Genomic DNA, 24,701 nt, shown 5'->3' with positions numbered 1-24,701 from the left:
GCGGCGGGCGGCGCTCCCATTGGCTCTCCGCGCGGCTGGCCCCGCCCCCGCCCGCCGCCCCCTCAGTGGTGCAGCCGCTCGGCGGGGCGACGGCGGCGCCGCTCCCTTAGGCCGCGGCGGCACCGGGGCAGGGGCCGCTGTTAGACGGACGGACGGACGGACCAGCCAGCCAGCCAGCCAGCCAGCCAGCCAGCCAGCCAGCCGCCGAGCCGTTACTCAGCACAACCGACGAACCGCCCCCCCCCCTCCTCCCGGCGGCGGTTGGGGGCCGCCGGACGGGGGCTGAGGGCCCGCCGCAGGTAGGCGAGGGGGTGCCGGGGTGGGGCGGGGAGGGGGGGGCTCGGCGCTGCCCGGCAGGTGCGGCCGCCGCGGTTCCCCCCCCCCCCCCCCTTCCCTCCCGCCCCGCCCCGCCGCCCGTCCGCGGGGCCCCGGCGGGCACCGGCTTCTGCGCGGGGCTGCGTGCGGGAGCCGTTGTAGCAGGGCAGCGCCGTGGCGTTATGTAACCCGCCCTCATCCCGCGGTGGGGTCCGCCTGCGGTCTGCGGAGCCGGCGTTTCTCCTGCCGGCGAGCAGGAACGGCTGGGTCTTGCAGGCAGCGCCTCCCCTGTCCCGCTTCTCTTTCCGAGCCTGCCGCTGGGTTTTGAGGTGCACAGAGCGACCGGCAGCAGCAGCAGGTCTCTGCGCTGCCATCCCTGCAAGCCTGCCTTCCAGAGCCTGTGAGAATGCTAAAACTTTTTGGTTTTCATCTTTTCTTTCTTCAAAGCCAGACTGTTCCAAAGTGAAGCGTTGGTCTGGTCAGGCTGCTCCATTTTTACGTAGGTTGTAGTGCCCCTTGAGAAGTATATGAAAGCTTAAAGCATTACTTCCCTGTATTTTTTTTATTTTAATTTTTACTATTGTTGAATCGACTTCCTTTGTGTTCTTTTCTGGACCCACCATGTGTACTTTCTTAATAATTCTATTAGTTTAATCGTTTTATATAGTACTTACTTGGACGCTTACTTATTTTACACTAAATACTTTGTTCCTTCAGCAGATAAGCTAGTAGTCATGCCCTTCTGTCCCATGACAATACAATGCAGATGTTGAAACAAATAGTAAAGTTTCAGTAGCGGTTTGAACTCAAGATCTCATTGCATTGTGTTCAGTGAATGTGTGAGGGGAGACTACATTAAAGTTTGTTATTTCAGCAATGTATAATGAAAAATTATTATTTAAAAAAACAAAACACCACAGTATGAATATCTTGCCTGTTAGACAGTTAGAGCAACACTAAGATTTACAAACTGGCAACAGTATTTACGAGTTTGACTTTGTTCTTTTGAATAGTTCTTATGAAATAGGTAATTTAATTTAAATACATGATTGGAATAATTTATATTTAATGTAAATACAAGATTTCTAGATAAGTGTTTGCAAGGGTTGGGCTTTCAAGGCTAAGCTTGTAGTGAAGTATTTAGAGATGTGAATAATAGAAGTCACTCTGTTGTTATGATTTGCAGAGGGAGGAGGACAGGAATAATTGCTTATATGAAAGAACTACGTTTGTGTTATCCTAGGAATCACAATATAAATGTAAGTATTTGAGGTGTTCTTTCACGTTAGATGAATTTTCCCCCGTCTTCTGTCAGCCTTAATCATAAGGTTAATTGCTGAAGAATGGATTAAAACTACTGCCTGTAGGCAGTTTTAAATTTGCCATTTTGTATGTTACTTTTTTATTCATGAGAGAGTTAGATAAATTTGATAAAACAATCTCTTTCTTTTAAATGCTGTCTCATGAAGGGTGGTTGATGCCACTTGGGTCTCCTTTGTTTCTTTGTCTTTCTTGGAGCAATAGTAAAAGTTAATGCATTACACTGTTTTGTTTTTAACCAGAGTTTTTTTTTTCCTACTTATATAAAGGAAAACACAAAATTCTGTACAGTTCTAAAGGATATGTACATTTCTCATAGTATATTCTTTTTGTTGTTAGTAATCTTATAAGGGACTGCATTTGAAGAACAGCACTGACATCTTTATTACTGAAATAACAAACAGAAGGTGAAATTGTTATGTTGTTAGGATGTGTTGATCTTTGCTTTGGAGATTCTACTGTAATAAGGACAGAGTTTTACATCATACAAGCTCAAAAGGTGTTAGATTATAACCTAGCTATTCACTACGTATCTTAGAGCCCCATTAAAATTACTCATCTGTACTTGTGGAACTGTATGCTTGAGGTAATTTGTGGTGGGCGTTGTTTTTGCCCCACTTTTAGTAACAGTGCAGATAAAGCATACGTCATGCCTGTTTGTTATTAGACTGATTTTTAATCGGTATCATCTATGATACTTTGTTCACATTCCATAAATTTTATTTTACACTTAAAATAGACATTTTAGACTTAATTATCTGTCTATTAATAAGACTCTTGATCTTCAAGTGGGAAATTTGAACTGCTTTTGCCAAGGCTCAGCAATGCTAATTGAAGATTTACTTCTGACTTTCTAAAATTTTATCTTAATTTCTGGTTGGGTAAGTCACTAGGAAATCGTTGTGTGTTTTCCCAGCCTTTCAATTAAAAAAAAAAAAAAAGGAAAGAAAGACAGAAACCCCCAAACTTTAAGCTTAATCCCTTTGCTGAAGTATCTGAGCGGTATACCTTTTGAGGAAAGACAGTGTATGTTTTAATTGAAGTAAAATTATGACATCTTGTGCATAACTACTAGGCTGAAATGCTGATTCAGTTGAACTTTTAAACAGTGATATCAGAATTACACTATGCACCCTGGGGACTCTCTCACATCCTGGTTCCATTCCAGATCCGGAGGTTAAGAACACACTCATGTGAATACAATGAATGACAAACCAGTTCCAGTATAATGAAAACGTTGTTTGCATTTAGCTGAAGGTATCCTCCTGAGGAAGTTCAGTAGGTGTTTTGTGACAGATTTGTTCAGTTAGTGATGCTAGGGATCTCCTGTTTTTTTTTCAGGTCTTCGAAGTGGAGAAAACAGCAAGTATTTCTTTTAAAGAAAAGGTTGTTGCTAGCCATGACTTAGGTGGAAAATAACTTGGGAATAAGAATCTCTAGTTTCAATAAAGATAGTTCCCATTGGATTAAATGGATGTTACGTAAAGTCTACACTGCTGTCTAGTACAGGAGAGAAGTAATACTTAAGCCATATTGTTCAGTATAAGTCATTTGCCATATGTGGCAACAACCCATTTTTAGCACATTTAAGCTATCTTGGGGCACAGTACCACCTCAGCTTATTAACTGCAGTTACTGCAGTAATGTGAATTCCACAGGCCAGCTTCCAGTCTCTTGAAATGACTATGACAAATAGCAAATATTTTCTGAGTGAAATCATATTTGTAGTGTTGCTGGGCTGTTTATAGTTATAAATAATTTAAACGCCTGTTTTAATTCTTTCTGACAAGTCGATTGGGAAGCTAGTAAGAAATTTTGTATCTATTATTTTGTGCTAGAATAGAATGCAGTCAGCTATTCATAGAATCCTTCAGGTTGGAAAAGACCTCCAAGATCAACTGTCCTGGGCACAAGAGGCTTTTTTTTTTTTCTTCGCTTAAGAAATTGTATTATCTAGCTTTGGCCTTCAGCTTCTCTGAAAAGATGGGAAAATTTACTCAATTAATAGTTTTTGGTAAAAATAGAAGTGTAATTAAATACTGGATCATGGATGGTACTTGAAAAAAAATCCTTTTGAGGTATTACAGCAGTTTCTCAAGGCTGTGAACATGAACTTTCTTATTAGAGGTAAAAAAAAGTGTCTCCTTTGGTGCTTACAGCTGTAAGAGACATAAAGCAGGAAAACACTTTGGGGCTGCTCTTTTGCATAAGACAGTCTAAGCCTTTTGAGAATCCCTGGACCTCTTCAGTAGATCTCTTCCACTTGTTCTGTCTTGCAGATTGAAATTAATGTCCAGATAATCTCACTTGAAAGGGAACAGTAGAGCTATTACAAGTTTGAGTGACTACTTTTGCAGGTTGCATAAATACATGAGGCTGTTGTTTCTTTAACTGGCAAGTCATTTACTCAGGATTTGTTACTTGAGAGAGAATCTACCTTTTTATGGGAGGCAGTGGCCCCTTTCTGCTGTCTCCTCTAAATTGGTAGTGTTGGTCACCCATGTCCAAATCTCTGATTTCTGTTTTGCAGAAAACTAGAGACTCGGAACCAAAACACTTGACTGTACCAGTTCTGGCAAATAAACTTTTTCATGCCTTACAAAGGGCAGTAGCATTCCAAGAATGCTCGTGTTGCGTATTAGACTGTATTGTTGTGCTTGTTTACTACTCTAAAAGTATATTTTACATGGCATTTACGCAGCAGTATACAGTCAAACTATACTAAAAGGAATAGACCATTCACACATCCAAAATAAGGCTAATTGCTCAGTAATCTGTATCGAAAAGTTCTTACAGTAGTGCTCTATGAAACTTTTCAAAAGAGAAACATGCAGGCATGGAGACTATGCTTGTATAGAACTCAGAGAACAAACTTTGAAATGTGATTTCAATATTGCCAGATACTGTAGTTAGCAGAAAGATTTAATTTTATTTTTGGTTTCCACAAGTATTTTTGAAACTGTATAGGAATGTGGACATCAGAAGCTAACTTTTGTTGTTGTTGTTCCTGTTTTTATGTTTGGATCTAGCAGTTGAAACTGGTACATGAAACTGTAAGTGTTCCTGTTTGCATGACCTAGTAGGAACTGAGCATGAGACGTGTGGTAGAGTTGGGATGGAAAACTTTTTTTTTTTTTTAAGTTCGGATGAAACATCAGATGCCTTCACGCCAGGAAAGTAAATACTTATCATAGGTGTGCTGGTGTCCAGCATGGTTGTTGGCACATTACATCACCCCTCTTACCTCTGAGGAAAAAATACTGCCACAACCAAGGATTCTTTTCCTCTTCCTTCTCCCTGTTGTAAATTCAGTGCTTGTTTTTCACGGCAGCTGCGTCTTTAACTACCTTGCTTTAGGTCTGTGTGTTTACTTTTTTGTTCTTTTTCAACCTCCCTCCCCTCGCTACTCAGTTAATCAGTGCTTTAAATTGTTAGTATAGGCTATATAGATTTGCCAAGTATCCGTGTTAGAGCATTTGGTTTGGAATGTTTTTGCTAAAGCATAGAATAAAAGCAGTTGTATCATTCAGATGGATAATATAATCCCAATTCCTATGTGCAAGAAGGGAAAACTTAGCCAGTAATTTCTTTGAACGGCTTGGAAACATCGGTGTCAGCTAGCCTGCAGAGCTAGGTTGGATTTTAGTGGACTGAAAGTCTGAGTGCTTACTATGCAGGTAGAAGCATCGAATTTTGCCTCCTAAAGTTTTGGCCTTCACCCACCTTTTCTACTGCTGATACCACCTGCAGGAACCCATAACTCATCGTGACGGTATATTCTCAGCATTTGGACAATGTGGTAGCAATTCTTGTCTATGAGACCTGCATGGTCTTAGTATCCTGCAAACACTGCAACGTATTTTAATTGCTCTTTCTCACATATATTTGTCAAGGGGATGAATTCTTCTGTTATTGCCTGAAGGTGAGGGACTTCATTTCCTCAAAAGAAACTCTAAAACTCATGCATGTTCTTGCCCTGGGTAGTCAATTTTAGCTTTAATATCTGGCTGGGGTTTAGAGTTACCATTCTTCTTTAACAATATGCTCATTCTAAAGTAGCTAATATTATCAAATCAGCTATTGTGTAGAAATTTGCGTACATATTTAAATCTGTGCTGTGTTTAAATGTTTCCACTAAAATTACGCGTTATTTTCATGAGAAGTTAAGTTTACATTTTCCATGATATTTTTCTTTTTATACAGAATTATAGCTAGAAACTGATACAATTCTCTCTTCCTGTTTCAGACTAGAAGATGAATAATCTTTCCTTTAGTGAACTGTGTTGCCTCTTCTGTTGTCCGCCATGCCCAGGGAAAATCGCTTCCAAACTGGCATTCTTACCTCCTGATCCCACGTACACACTGATGTGTGATGAAAGTGGTAGTCGCTGGACTTTGCATCTCTCAGAGCGAGCAGACTGGCAATATTCTTCAAGAGAAAAAGATGCCATTGAGTGTTTCATGACTAGAACAAGTAAGGGTAACAGGATTGCCTGTATGTTTGTGCGTTGCTCGCCTAACGCCAAGTATACTTTGCTCTTCTCGCATGGAAATGCTGTTGACTTAGGTCAGATGAGCAGCTTTTACATAGGACTGGGTTCACGGATTAATTGCAACATATTTTCATATGATTATTCTGGATATGGTGCAAGTTCTGGGAAACCAACAGAGAAGAATCTGTATGCTGACATTGATGCTGCTTGGGTGGCTCTTAGGACAAGGTAAGACATTAGTTGCCATGTTTATTTTCTAGCACTCTGTCTAAATGGTTGTACTTAATCTGCCTTGGTAGTTTAAACAGAAACACTGTATTGTATAATTAATGGATTTATACTAAAGCTGATTGGTGGCATCTTATACCAAAGTCATTGCCAGTATTGTGCAGGATTGGTATATGGTGCTGATATACTACAGAGAGTGAAATGGGTTGAAATTTAAAAAGATATCATTCAGTCTTACTTGAATAATTAGAAGATAGCATTTATTATCGTAGCTTGGGATCTTCTTAGCTAGAAATCTCAGAAGAGAAGAAAAACCTATAATAATCTTCCTAGTAACAGAGCCACTGGTATGACATGGGTGATAGAAGACTCAAATTTCTTTTTCTGATACTTAAAGGTCTTTATGGTGTTCAGACCCCATTTGTTTCAGAATTCAGACTAGCAGCTACAGCTCTTCCAAAAGATATAAAGCTACCCTAGCAAAATATGATGTCTGAGAGAGTTTGTAATTGATTTGCATAAATACCTGATAGTGGGAACAAAAAAAAACAGGAAGTTGATCGGTGCTGTTAGCTCAAATAAATTCAAGAAAAAAAATCTGTGCTGGAAGGATGTTGTTTCCAAAGTTTCTGTGTTTTAAGCCTCTGGTTTTAGGGAGGTAAAGTAGTAAGACAAAATACTGTGGAGGTATTCTCTGATTATAGTTAGGAGTCCCAGGTATCAAGTAAGTGCAGCACTGAATGTCTGCTGCTTAAATTTGAGAGTGTTTTCTAACCATGGTTTGTTCAGTTTAATGCAAAACTCTTACTGTGTTATGAGTACCCAAGTGACAAAAATATATTTGAAAATACTTTGTAATGTTCACCAAAAAGAATCCCATTATATTTTGTATTTAGCACCAGAGGAGCTGTGGAAAAACTGAATTCAATGTAGTGCAGCCTGTTATAGTTCAATCATCACAACCTGACTATAGTGTTTAATAATAAAATATCGGAGGTATAACTTAGGCAAGCGTAGATTCTGTAAATCCTGTGAATTGGTAGTTGTCATAGTGAATTTAAAACTCAATTTAAAAATAACTGTTTCCCTATTATTTTGGAGGATTTTATTCCTTTTCAGAGTTCTAAGTAGTTATTTTCTCTTTCATTTCTTTTACTTTATGGAAGGTAGTTTTAATGTAATTCTTCCTGTTAAAAAAGTGTATTTCATTCATACATAAAAGTAGAAGGAATGCTTACCATAAACCTCAGACAAACAGATAGGATGGCTATTCAGCCTTGTATTGTAAAACATCTGTATTGTGTTATCATATTAGTTTTTGGCATTTCTTTTTGTTACAGAGGAATGTTGAGACTTAACTAGACATCTGTTTGGTAAGCCAAGAGCTGCAACAGGTGCTCTGGTGACTGTTCTGTAGTTGATGGGTGATCTGGAAGATAGCCACTTGATGAAATACCCAGTAGCAATGACCAAAATATAATGTGGTCTGTGGACAATGTTGAAGACGGTCTGAATTGTTCAAGCGTATTGGAAAAATGGAGACCTAGATGATGAAATTTAATCGTTTGCTTTGACAGTTTCTAGGGTGTTTTTTTTTTTCTCATTGGTAATGATTGTCTCCAACTCCATTCTCACCCATTTGTCCCCTAACAATTTCTGCATGAAAACCTAAGAGGAAATGTGATAGCAAGTTGAATTCACCCCTCCATCCTTAACCAATGGTATATCTTCTCTAATCAAATAAGATTAAGGTTCATAATAATATCCCATCTGAATACATCCTTTGCTGAACAGCCATTGAGGGGGTATATGTCTCTAAATACATATTCTATTTGCTTTTCCATCTTCTATTTGGGAATGACATCACCTCAAGTTTATTTGCTGCCTGTGTTGTTGTTGTTTTTTTTCTATGTCTAAACTTCTTGTACTAACCCCCCTGTAGAAATATGTAGGGTGTTTAAAGCTTGGATTGGTCTGCCTAATTTCCATTCATTTAAAAAGTGGTTGGTATTACTAGTTTCCACTGTGCTCCTTTCAACAACTTTCCAACTGGCAGTCCTGGTCTTGCTTTTGTATTTGAATGGAGCAGGACAAAGTTCAGCACACGACTCTGGACATACTGTCTCATAGAGGATGGTTACATTTCCATGGTGTTCTCTTAAGCCCTGAGATGGTACTCAGCTGCACTAAAATACTTGATGAATATCTGGACCAGAGACCTTTGAGCATTTGCTGCGGCATTGATTTGCTTTTCTAGTGTAGCCAGTTTTGTCAGCGTTGCGCTGGCACCGTCTTTAATGTTTTATAAAGTTCGTGTTCTTTAAAAACAAATTACTCTATGGATTGTTTGTAGGATAGATGTAAGTATAGCTGTAATTCCTTTGAAATTCACGTTGATAGGAGGAGAGAGGAGGGGATCCTGGACTTACAAACAGTGTCTCACAGATCATATGGTGCGACAAAAAAGGGAATGAAGAATTGGTGTCTGCTGGAGGTTGATTACAGCCAGCCACAGCTCCCTCCATTATCTTTTGTGAGAAATGGGATCACAGAACCCAGCATTAAAAGGTGTTTCTCGGCTTATTGAAATGTTCACGTGGCTGTCATTCATTTCTACAGTTAACGCAGGTGCTTGTGGTAGAGATATGTTAGTGTTAAATTATATCTTGGAAGAACAATCCTGATTGTCCTTCCTGTAAATTGGCACAACTTTCCTGTGGTGATTGGACTTAAGCTGGAAATAGTCTGTGAAGTAATATTCAGAGTGATACTAAGATTACTGCAAAATAGTTTTCTTAAAAGTGGTTGCTGTAAGGGAATGTGAACATTATCATTCTTATAGGTGAATACAGAGAGCTATTTTGGCAGCATATCTGAAGAGGAAAACTTCAGATTCTGAATTGTCCTTATTCCTTACCTGCTTTCAGTATTTTAATAGGACTCAGTAGCTATACCTGTGAATGCTGACTGTGGAAGATGGCAAGGTGATTCATTGGCATCGTGTTTGGGAAAGATGCATGCTGTTACATATTCATATGCATGGCACTGTGTAAAAGCTGCAAGTGAGGACATTCTTTTTCTGACTGTCATAGCTACAAAGTGTTGAAATTCCCGTAGTCATTCTGGGATACGCCTATTTTCTGCTGCCCTGGACTCTGAAGGCCTTTGATGACACCCTAGGAAGGGTGGAAAGGTTTAACGAGCCTCAGGCAAATGCAGGGCAAGTGGCGCTCATTCAGAAATTGGAAGAGTTGCCAGAGCAGTCTCATGACCAGATTTAACTTTGAGAAGCCAAGCAGCCTTGCTATTGTTGCTTACCATGGGCTGCACAATATTTGAAAAACTGAAGGATCTCACTGTCAGGCTGATGTGTCAAAGTGGCAGAACATCTACAGTATGAACCTAATTTGAGTCTGTGTTGATGTTGGCTGAAAAGTCTTCTTTTGAGAGTTCACAGATGACATTTTTCATTCAAAGGTAACTTTCTTTTATGCTAGGAGATGGGGTATTGCTTTCTGGTGCCGAAACTTTCAGTATTTGGAGAGAGATTGAGTTTTTATTTAAATTGGTAGGGAAAAGTAGCCTCAATTTATTGTGGAAAGAAATCTTGCCAATAAAACAAACGTACCAGCAGCACTGTAAGGTTTAAGAAAGTCCAAACCATCATGGAAGAGGCGAAGGATATGTGGCTTGTTGATTACTACATGCATGGTTAATGGATGTGCCCCTCTTAAAACATTCCTTCTTCCTTTCTGACAGTGTTGCATGTTGTATACACAGAAGGGTGCATCTGAGTTGAGGAAGAACTATAAGCAACATTCCAGGCCATGAATGAAATTCATGCGTTGGTTAAAGGTGTGGAAGATGTTTGTCCTTCACGTTCTACAATTTGCAGCTGTAATTTCATGTGTTATATGAATGATGACAAAAGGTTCTGAAATGTGCATTTAAAACTCCCTCAGGATGTTCCTCTTTATTCCCTGTGCCCCAAGCACTGCTGTTAGTTGGTTAAATGTGTGTTGCAATAGCTTCACAACAGTAGCTTCTTTAGAACATCTATTGCACCTCTTTAGTAGTATGAATCTGAGAGATACTATCGAAGATGTACCCTTTTAAGGTAGATTGTAGTGACACCTTATCTTATAATGTAAAGGAAGCAAGTCTTCTAGATCAACAGACATAGTTTGAGGTAATAAGACAAACTGCTTTGTGTCTCCATCAGATGTATCAAAGGCAAAATGGCAGGTACTCTAAGGGCCCACAAACCATACTATGGTAACTTCAGCTGGGTTTGGATTGTTAAAGGTAACTAAAGTCTTAATAACAAAAACAAAACAAAACACACACACACACCCCACCAAAAAAAAATCACTACAGCCAGACATGCCTTTTGCAGTTTGCATGTAATGGTAATATTTATATTCAATAAAAAGGGAAATAATAAGTGAAAGATGGTTTGTTGCTAAGACAGGTGTAGAAAAGGTCTTATTTACAGAGACAAAAATGTAAAGGAAATAGAAAAGGAGTTTCTGCTACAGCACATTGTGAAGGTAGTCACAAAGGAGGAAAAAGGAATATTTGTGTGCAGTTTAGTACAAGAGAAGAACACTAGTTCTTCTTTCCCTGCCAGAAGGTGAAAAAAAATCAGGAAGGAGTGTTCAGAGTTGCCTCCATCACAAGACTCCATGAATATCTGATCAGCATATGTAGGCTCCCAGGAGGGATCACAAGCTTTATCAGTGGCCCTGTGTTAGCTTGGGTGCTAATACTTGGGAGTGGTGTGATGGTACAGCTATGGTGGTGTTTTGCTTGCTCTTCCCTCTACCCCTCCTGTGTCATATCACTTCCTGTCTGACCCTAAAGACAGTTGGCAGAAAGGAGCCAAAAAGTAGCTGCCTTCTACCCACAGAAGGGGTTGTTTCCTAAACCAGAAGGTAAAGCCCAGTGGGCACACCACGTGGCTGAAGACACAAATAGGAAAATGGTACTGTCCTCTTTGGCAGTATCTTAGTTTAGTAGTGACGTTAACCTGTACCTTTAATGTGGTGATTGCACAGAAGTTTGAGTACGTAGACTGTGTGAATGCTAGCAAACTTTTGTCAGCAGAGGTGTGTTTACTTTTACATTAACTTGAAGAGCAGTATGTACATGTTTTCCATGCAGATAACCCTTAGGTGCGTAAACGTAAAGAAAGGATGAATCAGATGTTGAAAGGAATTGAAATCTTAGTTACTGTGGGAAAGAGAAAAATGTTGTATACAGCCTTTAAACTGCTGAAAATGTCTAAATTTTATGCCAGATTCAGTCCAGAGTAAATTGTTCCTGAGGAATACTGCTTTCTCTGAGAATGTGCATCTGTGCACAGCTACTTTCAGGTTTTTGTTCCAAGGACCATTCAGGTGATTATGGCTAAAAATCCCCATGTTACTGCCAACAGTAAAACACTGAAGGTCTGACTATTCTGGCAGAATTTTTTCAAAGATTACCTGAACAGTCAGTAGTGTTATTGATTTGAGTCACTATTAATCTGATCAATGTAATAATCTTCCAAAGATGCCAACAGCTTTCACAGCATGTCTTCGAGCTCTTGGCACCTGAACAGGTGTTCACAGCACACAGCCCTATCACTTTGCCCTTCCTAAGGATGGACGGTAATTGTAAGGCACTGTTTAAGAGAGAAGTATTACTGTCACTTTTTCTTGATCTGACACTTCCTGATTTGGGAAACCAGGCAAAACTTTCAATTCATAATCCATAGTAATAATAGAGTTATTGAATTAGGTGTAGTTAAATTATTAATCAAAAATAAGTTGCCTGGTCTCTTAAGTTTAGGATTTGTTCAATTACTAATTTTCTCTGAAATGTCTTGGAATTTACCTGTTACAGGACTGCCAAAGGGAGAAATAGATTAATTCTATGAATAAAGAATTTGCCAGCAGCTATCTTTTCTGAGAATTCTTGAATTTTAGGCTGGAAAGTGATACTTCTGAGAGTAGCTGAGGGATGCTTGGACTCTCCCTTTTTCCTCAACTTTTCAGAAGCCTTTGCAAGGTGGTACAAGGGGAAGCTGAAGACACGGATACTACTGACACTGTTCTTTGGATCCCAAGGTGTTTGTTTTTTTTCCCCAAGCCAGAATATTCAAAAATCTGACAGCTTTGAACCGTACTGTACTTTGTTTCCAGATTGTGAAACAAACAGTTTCTGAGGGATGCTGTGAAGGCAGTCTGACTGGCTGTGGTGGAGAAAGCATTTATTGTATTTACATTAAAGTAAACCTATTCATGGATTTGATTACTTCTTGTAGCTACTATTTGGATCTGTATACTTCAGCCTAAGGTTAGGTAAAAATAAAGGGAAGAATAAAGACATTGGAGAATATATGCTCCAAAATGTACTTTTACGTGCTGCTTTAAAATTCTGTGCAGTGGTCTGCATGTTCTAAAATTTGATACTTGAGGAAATGTGTGATCACTTACAGGGTTTTTTGAGAACTGTTGTCACAATGTGCTGCACAAACTCAATGTCATACTAATGATGCAATGCATGATTGCATTCATACTAATGATGTATTTGAGTTCAGATTGTATAAACTGAAATACAGTATGAAATACTGTGTTTTCAGAATGCACAAATGTGATGAATTTAGAGCTGTTGTAACAGTTCTCAGGTGTATCAGAAGAGATAAAGAAATAGTGAGAGCTGCATCATGTTTAGGTTTCAAAGCATTAATTCATTGTTTTGTAGCGTCTGTTGGAATTTTGAGAAAGTTTTCATTAATCAATGTTTGAATTTTTTGTGTGCTCCTAGAACTGTTTTGAGCAGATGGTTTGCTGTTAATGTCAGGCTGATGATTGAGTCTTAGTGTTTTAGAACTCTTAATCATTAGCAGTGTTCCCTAGAAAGAGTTCCTAGAGTAATCAGCAAATTAAGTAGTCATGGTATAGATGGAGTCTATGGATGTTTGTGATGATACTTTTACAAGTTTTATATTTCATTCTTGCAGAACACTAATTATTCTTTTATTTATTTAAATTTTAAGTTGTGAGTAGAGAGGCTTTTAGCCTTAACTTAGAAAGCTTGTGGAGTGCCTAATGAGTTTTGGGGTGCTAATGATTTTTGCATTGTTGCTTAGAGGTAATTAGTACTTGCAGAAGTACTTGAAGTACTTGCAGAATTCTTTTTCTTGGTAATTTGAATATTTTGGTACATGTGAGAAACATCCTTTTTCTCTAATATTCTTGGGTTTGAGACTTTTAGACCTTTTTTAATGTAGTACTGTATAGTTACTATACAGATGTCCATATTTATAAAATATTGGAAATTTTTTTCATTACTTCAATTTTTCTGTCTTTTCTGGGTGTATGCAAAGAAACCAGTTTGAGAATTCTGTAGGTATGTGTCTTGTCATCTGATACAGCTCTCCTGGCTTTGGCAGAAAAGATGCATACATTTATTGTAGAAGAGGTAATGGTTGCACCTTCCTTAACTTTAACTGAAATCAACTGGTTGTCAGTCCTTTTAGGAATTTTGTCAGTTGGCAGATACTAAACTTACTGTATGTTATTCCATAATGTTGTTAGTCTAGTGTAAATCAGCTGAACAGGCTTCCGATAATATGTGAGAACAATGTTTGATTATTTTATATTTTTTTGAATGCAGTTCACTATCTCTATCTAAATTACACCGTTTCCTAAGTAAATTTAAACAAAGGTATCTAGATAGACACACTTCTCCGGCCTGAATCTGTACTAAAAGGACTTTGCCGGTATGTATCAATGTATCAGTAGTTCATTTCTGCCTTGAGTGCTGTCCTTGCCAGCACAACCATCTGCTTATAGACCTTTCCAGTACCATGGTTTTACTTGGCAATCAAACCATCTTTGTATCCTAGTGCAGAAAAATGTTTTAGTTCTGACTTGAGTGGGTGCTAACTAGATGTTGTACAACTCTTTGTTCAACCTCAGTTACAGAAGAAATAAAGGTTTTCGTCTTACTAGGAGGGGAGGCTGACTTCAACTTTGTAGTGCTTGTTGAATTGTATTAATTGTGAGTTAGCTTAGGTATTTCCTATGGCTAACCTGCCTGTCAAACTGTGATGAGAAAAGTATCTCAGCTGTTACAGAGAATGTGTAATATTTTGGCTGTTGTCTGTATGGGCATGTATTTCCTATGAAATTGCTGAGTACTCTTACTAGCTTGCAGTTCTTAGCAGATATCAGAACAGTAAAGCCAAACACATTTTTGCAGGTTTGACTGTCATCTACTTGAAGATACAGAGCAAATATGGCTGTAATCAGTTTTCTGTTGTAGCTTGACTGGAGCTAGCAATAAAGATACTCAGCTAGCACACAAGTTGCAACTGTATTCACAAGTCTTTATTTAAAAAAACAAAAACATCTTTCAGCATCATTCAGTCCTAAGGCAAAAAATGTGCTTTAAATGCAAAGTAAGTCTTCCTTTTAAAGTCAGAAATGTTCGAAAATGTATTTGCTTGTTCTTGTACCAGCACCCGTTTCATCCTTTTTAGGAAACTTTAATGTACAGCAATGGTTTGTTTGCTTATTTGTGTAATTGTTTTTGGCTATTTCATTCTATATGCCAATTTTGTTAATACTTTGGTCTTTTAGGTATGGAATCCGCCCTGAAAATGTGATTATATATGGCCAAAGTATAGGAACAGTACCATCTGTGGATCTTGCTGCTAGGTATGAAAGTGCTGCTGTAATTCTTCATTCTCCGCTGACCTCAGGAATGCGAGTAGCTTTTCCTGATACAAAGAAGACATATTGCTTTGATGCATTCCCAAAGTAAGTGGTGGGATTTTTTTTTCTGCATGCATTTTTTTCTGTTACAGAAGTTTTATGCTAGGGAAACAGGTATTATGACATTCTCAGAATTTTCTTTCAAAGGCTTAAAAAAATAATAATCAGAGTGAATAACAACAATGAGAAATGTTTGATTTGAAGGTGTTTCCAGAACTTCGTATGTCTTCTAGGTTTTTCTCATCTCCAATCATTGCAGTGGGTATCTGTAAAAGAAGTGGTTAGTTTTTCTGTGTATGTAACCCCTAATAGCGCTAATACTAACAAGCAGTTCTCTTCCAGTGAGTTGTTAATCTGACTCTAAAGTCTTTTGCATGTGTTTCACTAAGTGGTAAAGACAGGAAAAAATAAGTAGACCTTAACTGAAGAAAATTCCTGTCATTTATTTCAGAACTGTGCCACTAGTGGACCATTATGGACTGGTACACTTGGCTCAAAGAACACCTTGAATTTTGAACATCTAACTTGAGACTTTTTCCCCACATATTTAAACATCAGAAGCCAAAATTCTTTCTGTTCTGGCAAGCATGCTTTTTATTGAAAAACTGTGAAGTAGTATTTTCATCAGTTCTATAACTACCTTTATTGATGTTAAAAATCAACGAATACCACTTTTAGATGGATTGCTCTGTTGTTCAATCCTAATAGTTTTCACAAGTATTATTCCGTTCTGTGTAGTTTTACGTGTGCTAATGTAAATGTTCCAGGGTGTTGATAAGTTTTAATTTTCTGATAATCTAAACAGCTTTAAAATTAAATAGTCAAAACTACAATGTGTAATTAAAAAGTGAATATGACTCTCTGCTCCTTGAAGAAGATTTAATAAAACTGATTATGTTCATAGATACAATCTTTTTCTTACAGCATTGACAAAATTTCTAAAATAACATCTCCTGTGTTAATTATCCATGGGACTGAAGATGAAGTAATTGACTTTTCACATGGCCTAGCATTATTTGAACGTTGCCAGAGACCTGTAGAACCACTGTGGGTAGAAGGAGCGGGCCATAACGATGTGGAACTCTATGGACAGTACCTTGAAAGATTAAAACAGTTTGTGTCACAGGAACTGGTGAACTTGTAATTTTCTTTGTATATTTACGTGCTTTTTAATTTCACTGCAGAACTGCACGCCTTGATACATACAAAACATAAAACCTGAAGGTTGTGTTTTCAAATCGTGTTGGTTGCCTTCATTAAATGTACAGGTAATGATTTGTCAACATAATTAATGAAGGTTTTAATGCCAGTATTATAAACTGGAATTACACGATCATACAGTCAAGCTTAGCATTTCGTACTACTTTGTGTGAGGTTTTTCTTTTTAGATGTCCAAAAAAATCACAAGGAGTACTGTATGAAATTTCAATTATATAAAATCAAGTGCTGTAAAAGTGTTGCCAAATGCTTTAGCATATTAAAAATAAGTTTATAAATATTTTTTAAACATCTCAAAATGTACTGTGACTTATTCTATTGCACAGGTGTAAATTAAAAACCAGACTTCTAAGCAGTTGTCCTGTAAAAATGCAATAGCCATGAAATTTGAGCAATTACTCATGTATGTAATAAGAACAGTCACTGGAAATAACCTGTGCCCTGTTATAGAGGGAGGGGATCAAAATAGATCTCTTTGCATATATTTCATATCTTTTGTGGTTAGTTAAACTTTAGTTGTTCTGTTTTCTGTGTGTGCTGTTTTCTAACCTGAAAAGGACAAATTTGCCCTTGCATCTTCTCAGCAGTCCTAATCTTGCCAAAATAATATCATAAGTTACCATTGTAACAACATACATATCATTCACGTGATTACTACTGAGGCCACTAAGTACTACTTTGAAACCATTAAGGCTTTTAGAACCTAGAAAGCTTTGTGGGCAATGTAGTTTTAAACATTGATTGGTTAGAGATGCAATATTTCAATAGAAAGAACCTGGAAGTTTATCCAACTTTGTAATAAACAATTTGCAAGTTTGCAATAGTCCGTTCAGACTTACTTTTGGATGTTTAGTGTAAAGTTATTTTTTTCTTTGAGTATTGTAATGAAATCTTACTAATTGCTCCTGGACAGGATGGGAGGAGGGAAAAGAAGAGAATGTTGACATTTTTCTATTAATTCATAGTAAAATAAACTTTGTAAGTTGCCTTTCCCTTGAATGCATTTTGCTTGAATAAAACTATGAAAAAATAATGCCATGTAGCGTGTTTGTAAACAAAGTAATATTCTGACGATACACACTGTGCTTCTAATTTTAAGGCCTTATGTAGTTTAATTGTTCTACTTGTTTTGTGATTGAGACTATTGTATAATTAAATGTAGCATCAAGTATTGTGAAAACTTTGGTTCGGTTATGTTGATTAACAGTAAACAATATTCCACGCACTTGCTGTTCTTCATTTCTTTTCTTTTTTTAAAGAAATAGCAATAGTTGCTGGTGATAAAATAAGCATCTCCACATTTACTCCAAGCATTCTGAGAACTAAAACAGTAATCCACTGTTAATAATATTGGCACATTTCTTTTATCAGCATCTACTGTTCTGATCACCTTCCTACTCCCATACATTGTCTTATTTTCTGCTGTCAGCTGCTAAATATACAGCTTTCTTGCTGCAGGACTTCTTTATATACATTCTTCTCTAATGAATTCAAGTTTAATTTTGAAATCTTCAGTGTCTTCTCTTGTGCTGTCTTGAATATAAACAAACTTAAGCTTGTTCTCAGCTGTTTTTTGTTTGCCTTTCTGATCAAATAGGAATCAGTATGTTCTGAACTTCAAACTAGTACTCAGATACAATAATGTTACAGTAGATTTTCACCCCAATCCAATATTGAGTTGGAAATGCGCTTAAATAGGTATGTAAATCAGCTCTATTACATCATACTTTATATACAGTTGATTTTATTTTCTTACCGCCTATCTCTGATTTAGATGGAAATACTTTCCCATAAGTGTTTGAGTGCTTTCATTTTAAAGCGTGTTTCCAGAGCTTCTTTCAGAAATAACACACACAAAGATCGTAGAACTCTGGTGAAAAGTGATATGGATTGGCTGGTAGTACTACAAATTGCAGGTAAATGATCAAGTGTCACCACAAGAACTGACTGCTGGGGAATATTATGACACCGTCTAATTGAAAGGACAGAATAGGTGGCATAGCCACTTTGTTGCTCTTGTTTCTGTTTTGTTGAGGCAGAACAAAAGGCCTGACTAGCACTGTGTTGTCTTCAGTAGATGCAGCTGTGCCAGTTTACAGTGGTGAGTAAAGATTCTGGTCTCTTTGGGACCACTTATGCATTGTTAATTACTGCCAGTTTGTTCCGATTTGTATTTTACACCTAGGTTTTTCAGATGAGTTGTTTACTGAAGGAATTAATATAGCTTTTATGCACAGCCTAGCTTGTATTGAGAGTTATACTATGACAAGAAACATGTGACTGATGTAAAGCAACTCTGAGCTATTGCGGCTTGGAGGAAAACATTTGACATGGCGGTTGTCTTGTCTTTAAACCATCATTTTGGTGAGATTGACAATAAGCTGTTGTTTTGTTATAAATGCAGTTGTCTCATGATACATAAGAGTTGATTCAGCATTCATTAATAGCACAATGTCTTTATTTTACAGAAAATGAAAAGAGTGTTGTGAACCACGTGGTCTTATTCTTTTTTTATTTGTTTAGCCAGATATTTGACAGTAAATTCTTCTCAGTTCTGTAAACCTGGCAAATCACCTTTTAAAAACAGCTTCATTTATATAAACTGTGATTACTCTCTAAAGGTGTGGTCTTTTGGGGGCATGTTTTGAGCCTACGCTATCTCACTCCCAGCTACAGATTTTAAAAAATAAATAAAGCCATGATCTCACTTCTGTTTACTGTTCTCATGTGGCAGCAAAGTGCTCTAAGTGTACGTTCAGTTAGCTACTCTTATTGGTGGATTTCCAAGTTGTGTTACTGTTTTAAGAACATGAAAAATTGTGTGTTTACTTCTGGGCTCTTTTAACTGGACATTATTATGCTACAGAGCTTAGCTACTCAGTACCTCACTACAGAATGTTCCATTTTTTTTCTCAGTGTATGGTATACATTGCTAGTGGAAGGTAAAGTGAAGAAACTAAGTAAGAAGTAAGGTAAATAGTGTTTGAGAATCAGAGGAGGAAAATGCAACCTGTATAACTAGGGGGCTGATCTCCTTGAAAGCAGCTCTGCAGAGAAGGACTTTGGGGTGGACAAGCTGACCGTGAGCCAGCGATGCACTCTCAGAGCAAAGAAGGCCAACAGCATTCTGGGCTGCATTAGGAGGAGACTTGTCAGCAGTTTTAGAGAGGTGACCCTTCCTCTCGACTCGACGTGGGGTGAGACATCTGGAGTGCTGCGAAGAGAAGATGTGGAGTTTCCATCTTTATGGATACTCAGCTCAGTTTGTGGAACACACCTCTGGGCAACCTGCTGCAGTTGACCCTTCTCTGAGCCATGTGGGTTGGACTAGGTAATCTCGAGATCTCTTTCAGCCTCAGTTGTGCTGTGATTTTCTGAAGTATGGTATGAAAATCTTTTAGATAGTTGGCACTATTCATATTTGTACATCATTGTACACCAGCTCAGAATTGGAGACTTGAATGATAAGGATGATAAGAATTATGTTTATTGACTGCCTCCCACTTACGATGTTTCAACTTTCAGCATCAGAAAAGCATCGAAGACTGCTACAGGAAGTGCCCCTGTATTTTTGAATCCTGAGACAATTGGTGGTTGATATGCTGCTGTTGGGACTGATTCTAATACCAGAATTTGTACTATAGACAGTGTTATCAGAGCTCGTATTGCTACCCTACCGCTAAAGGAAGGTTGAAAATTATAAACAGGCAATCCTGAAAAGGCAAATGTCTTTGCCTTTGAAAGAGGTCCTGGACCTTCTCACAGGTGGGAATATTGCTGTCACAACTGTTACCTTATGACCTTTGTGTTTAGCAAGCAGTTGATAAGCCCAAATAAGGATAGTGTTTTTTAAATAAAATTGGTTAGTAAAGCTTGATTTAATCCACTTGAATAGTGTTTGTAAAATGCAAGTGAAAAGTTCGTGTTCTCATTGGAGGTGAGGAAAAAAACACACAACTTTGAGCTACCAGCTGAATCAGGCTTGCTCTTCATTTAAATAGTTTGGATATTTGACACTTCAGAAATTATCCTGAAGACCTATTGAGCTGACATAGCATCAGAGTGAAATTCCAGCATGAAATGGCTGTAGAATTCTTGACACGTAGAACAGGTTTGCATTGAGACAATATTAATTGTAAAGAAGCAGTGTTTCCCTCTGAAGAAATACCATTGTATGATGATGATAAACTATCCACTGTATTTTTTTTCTTCACTTCTCAGGTAAGACCTTTTGCTCTTTCTTTCTGAAGGATGTAAAATTCTAAAATATTTTTGATAAATTGCCAATAAAAATGCTTTAAAAACAGGATAGTGTAAAAATCCACGTAGTGTAAAAATTTATTTCTTTGCTAGGGAGAAAGGGGTCAACCTTAAAAAGTATTCAGCATCAGGTTTGCTCTAGAGGCGTTAGTAAGGTATTTTAACCTAATATTCTATTTCAAAATAATTAGAAAACCTCAAAAAGATTTTGCTGGCTAGAAGAGGTTTTGTGGTTGGTATTTGTATGATACCTAATGATTTGGTATTTGAATGATACCTGATTGGTATCATACAAATGGTTATGTGATTTTTGCAGTGTCCCATTTCCAAATGTTTCTAGCTTACTGAAAGCAAATAGTTTTTTTAATCATCAGCACAGAAGATACTGAAGAGATTCTTAATAATGTGATCATCAATTTGTCTTCCTATGGGAGCTGTGCGTATTACGTTAAGTAGGTTGCAGTGCCCTTTGTCCTACTAGAGCATAGGTCGTATTCATATGAGTGTGGAATCAGGCTCTCCTATTGGGAACGTTGAATCTTTTTTTCCTCCAAAACCGTGAAGTCAAAAACATTTTTGCCCTACGTTTTCCTCTGGCATCAGATAAATGGTGGATTTACTGTATTGTTCTGAAAAAGCTGTACCAGTGATCCAAATGAGTTTTAAGCTATAACAGTATTAAAACAGTATTAAAATTTAAGCTATAAAATTTTACAAAAATTTTATATTAAAATTTTATTACAAATAAAAAGATGAAGATAATTTGATTAATAACTCGTGGTACCTCAAAGGCATGCAACAGTAGTACAAGTCTTTCTCAGCTCTCTTTTTAAAGCATTTTTCTTGGTTGGGCAAGTCGTCTGCTTTTGAAGATCATACAGTCCAAGTAGGCTTTAAATGTGAAGGAGTTGTAAGCCATCCCAGAGAGAGCAAAAGAATGTGGATGCACACCACCAGAAACTTTTTCAGGTTACTGATTTGGAGGCACATACAGTGCTCGGCGATCTTGCACCAGTTCTTGATTGAGTTCCTGTGGCCCATTTGGTAGATGCTGCACTGTTCAGAACAGGATCCATGCTGCTGTCTGCTGAGGTCGCTGGTCTGAAATGGCTTCCCAAATGATGCTATTATGTTTTGTTAATGGGCATGTTTTCATTTATTAGAAGCACTTCCAGGAAAAAATTGAGCAATGTAACCTAAGTGCTGACAAGAGGCATTGTGTTTTTCAGAACGTTCTGCTACACAAGGCAGCACGTGGGTAGTGCTAAATATATGGTTTAGTCCTTCATATGGTATTTGGACAACTCTTTTGTGTCATGCTTTACAGAGGAAGGCAGAGTATTGCGTGGTTTACTTAACAGATTTCTTTTTGTGTTGTGGTAACATATTTAGTTAGCAACGAGTTTGAATAAAAGCCGCTACCTGTCAGAGATTTTGTGGCCACTTTAATGACGTAACACGGAACTTGGAATCAGAACAGAAATATAGATAAAGAATAAAATTTTAAAAAATCATATGAATTCCTCTTATGCTGTAGTATCTAGTTGTGCAAACAAGGGTGTTCATAAGTGAACCAAATACTGATTTGTTTCTGATTATTGCTTTGTCAGTGATCAACAACTGTTCTGGGCTGAGTCGTCTTTCTCTTTTTTCTGTGTTGTTTGTGAGGACATGGCCATCTATGAGAATGTATGTGTTTAATAGTAATTTTGTTCTTCTATTTGAACTGTAACACAATTACTGAACTGTAATTCAACTGTAGGCTAAATAATTGGAATAAGTAGTAACCAGGAATCACTTTAACGTATAGCGTTTGTACAGACTACAAGGTGCAGTATGTTTATTTGTTTGATAAAATATAAGGAAATTACACGTTTCCATAAATCAATGTCAGTTCACATAAGAATCTAAGTTAGAAATATGTGTGTTATATGTGTATAGTTTTACTGGAGTCAGTCGTGAATGTTTATGGCAGCCAAGGATTTGATTCTTACTCACAGTAAATGATTTAACAGTCTGCGCTTCTTTTCCGTGCTTCTCTTTTATGTTTCAAAGAGTTGTTTTTGTTTTGTTTTCCCTGTTACATAGTATGTAGGTCTAACTAAAGAAGCAATTTTAGTTATCATGATGGGAGCTGATCCACCCTCCTGGGCTTCCATGAAACACAGAGGTCTCTCTGCAAGTCAAAGTTTTATATTATTGCAACTTCTTGCACTATATAGACCGTGTGTAGAGCGGCAGGATATGGGTGGATAATACATGTTTTACCTTAAGCAAGTGTATGGATTTCTTTTTTTGGTTGTTCTGCAATACCCTGTGATCTTACCTACCATAAATGCAGGATTGCTTGTCCTTCTTTCCTTTAATTGCATCACGCTTCTATGTGGGTCAGAAAATGCAGAGTAGCAGCTAATACACTGTAAATGCTTCCTTGCAGTAAGTTCTCTAAAAATATAAGAAATGCGGTAGTGAGTCAGATCGGTTGTCCATCTGTCCCAGTATTCTGTCTCCAATAGTGATAGTCAGAGATGTTATTTAGGAAGGCAGGCCATGCAGACCTTCTTAAATTACCGAACAAGAAATGTTAAAGGGTACATCCAAACTTATGCCTTTTAATATCTGCTTATGTTTTGTCTGTGAATGTTTATGCCCCTTTTAAAGTTGTTGATGCTGTTGTTCTATGACAACAAATGCAATAATTTCAGTGTTCACTGTAAAATAAAAAATAAAAAAATACTACTTTCTTTTCTCTGTTTAAATCCCTCCCTTACAAGTTTGTGTCCTCCATTTCTAGTTTGCAGGATTTAATAAACAACAATTCTGCCATCATCTTAGCCATCTTACTGCCTGCCAACAGCTTTCTCTCCATTTTTATTTGTAAGACAAGTACTCTGCCTCCATAATCACTGTAGTTGCTCTCTGCTATGTTCTGTATGAGAAACAGTAAGGGGAACTGCAAAAAGAAACTGCATTACTGAATATATGGCCACATACTTTCAAATAAACTGATAGAGAAGAGCCAAACTTTATAGCATTTAGTACTTGTTGCATATTATGGATCAATACTTTTATAGACATTTTTATTTATTTTTAGAGGTTATTAGGAAAAGGAAGTAACACAATGCTGATACTGTTTCTGCAGTATAATAATGCAGAAAAAAGGAAGGAAGTATGCCAAAAAAGGAAATGGTTATCTTCAAAAAACACTTAGATTTTTTTAACACTTTTTTAAAGCAATAAAGCCATGTGTCTGCACATCTTTTGAGGATGAATTTAAATATTCACCAGTGAAGTTATCTGGTGTATACTGTAACATTTTGATATCTTTTAGTCAAAGGTGTGTGTAAATATAATTCTATAGTGACCCTTTATTTTGACTTTATTCTAAGAAATATATTTCCCTCGGTATCTACATTAATATTTTATTGCTTACATTGCATTGTAGCTGATAATTTCTTATGACATTTTGTATGTGGAAACACCTGGAGTAATGACTTTTTGAAAATGGCAGCAGTGGTGAAGCAACTATATAAGTAACTTCAGATTTCAAGATGCTGTGACTTTTGACTACTAAGTTGCATGTTGCCAGACTGCTAATTGTAATGATTCCTCCTGTAACACTATAATTGAAATAATACGCCCTGGCATGTAATTGCCACCTGTGAGTATAGAAAGCCTTTCTTTGAATTGTCTCATTCTTCAGCTGCTGCTCACAGGCACATACCTGGTTTCTCACCGTGTGTTGTTACTTGCTCCCTCTTTTTGCCTATTGTGCCCTGTCTGCCTGTCCCCGTGCTGGTTTCAGTGCTTCGTGACTCAGGGCATCCTCCCAGAAACCTCCCAACCTGCTGCCAGGAGTGGATCAGGCTTCACTGGCGGTGCGCTGCATTGCGCATTTTGGTGGTGCAGAGGACCTCAGGCAGGAAGGGACTTGCTGCAGCGCGTGGTCAGCTATTGCTGCTCTGGCTGGGGGAGGTTTGCTGCCAAGAGAAAGGGTAGCCGGAAGGCTAGAGGAAACAGAACACCACAAAGGCATGTCTCTACTCCCAAGTATTTCTCTTCCCTCCTGTCATGGGAAAAGAAAATAACAGGAAAGAGAGGA

At 37.7% G+C, this 24,701-nt stretch overlaps 1 protein-coding gene across 3 annotated transcripts; it reads left to right on the top strand.

The window, feature by feature from the left end:
• The first annotated feature begins 42 nt into the window (after nucleotides 1-42).
• Nucleotides 43-17,561, top strand: ABHD17B (abhydrolase domain containing 17B, depalmitoylase). Of its 3 annotated transcripts, none has more exons than XM_083819229.1 (5): nucleotides 43-299; nucleotides 1,502-1,574; nucleotides 5,882-6,356; nucleotides 14,987-15,166; nucleotides 16,046-17,561. In XM_083819229.1, the coding sequence occupies exons 3-5, from the start codon at nucleotides 5,890-5,892 to the stop codon at nucleotides 16,263-16,265; spliced, it is 867 nt and encodes a 288-aa protein (XP_083675355.1). In that variant the 5' UTR covers nucleotides 43-299; nucleotides 1,502-1,574; nucleotides 5,882-5,889; the 3' UTR covers nucleotides 16,266-17,561. The 3 variants fall into 3 exon arrangements, with proteins under 3 accessions (XP_083675355.1, XP_083675356.1, XP_083675357.1); XM_083819231.1 differs by lacking the exon at nucleotides 43-299 and adding an exon at nucleotides 428-715; XM_083819230.1 differs by lacking the exon at nucleotides 1,502-1,574.
• The last annotated feature ends 7,140 nt before the right edge of the window (nucleotides 17,562-24,701 follow it).

The sequence above is a fragment of the Anser anser genome (genome assembly GCF_964211835.1).
Source record: "Anser anser genome assembly, chromosome: Z".
Classification (NCBI taxonomy): Eukaryota; Metazoa; Chordata; class Aves; order Anseriformes; family Anatidae; genus Anser; species Anser anser.
Note: the sequence above shows the minus strand (reverse complement) of the source record. Positions and strands in the feature narration are given on the sequence as shown.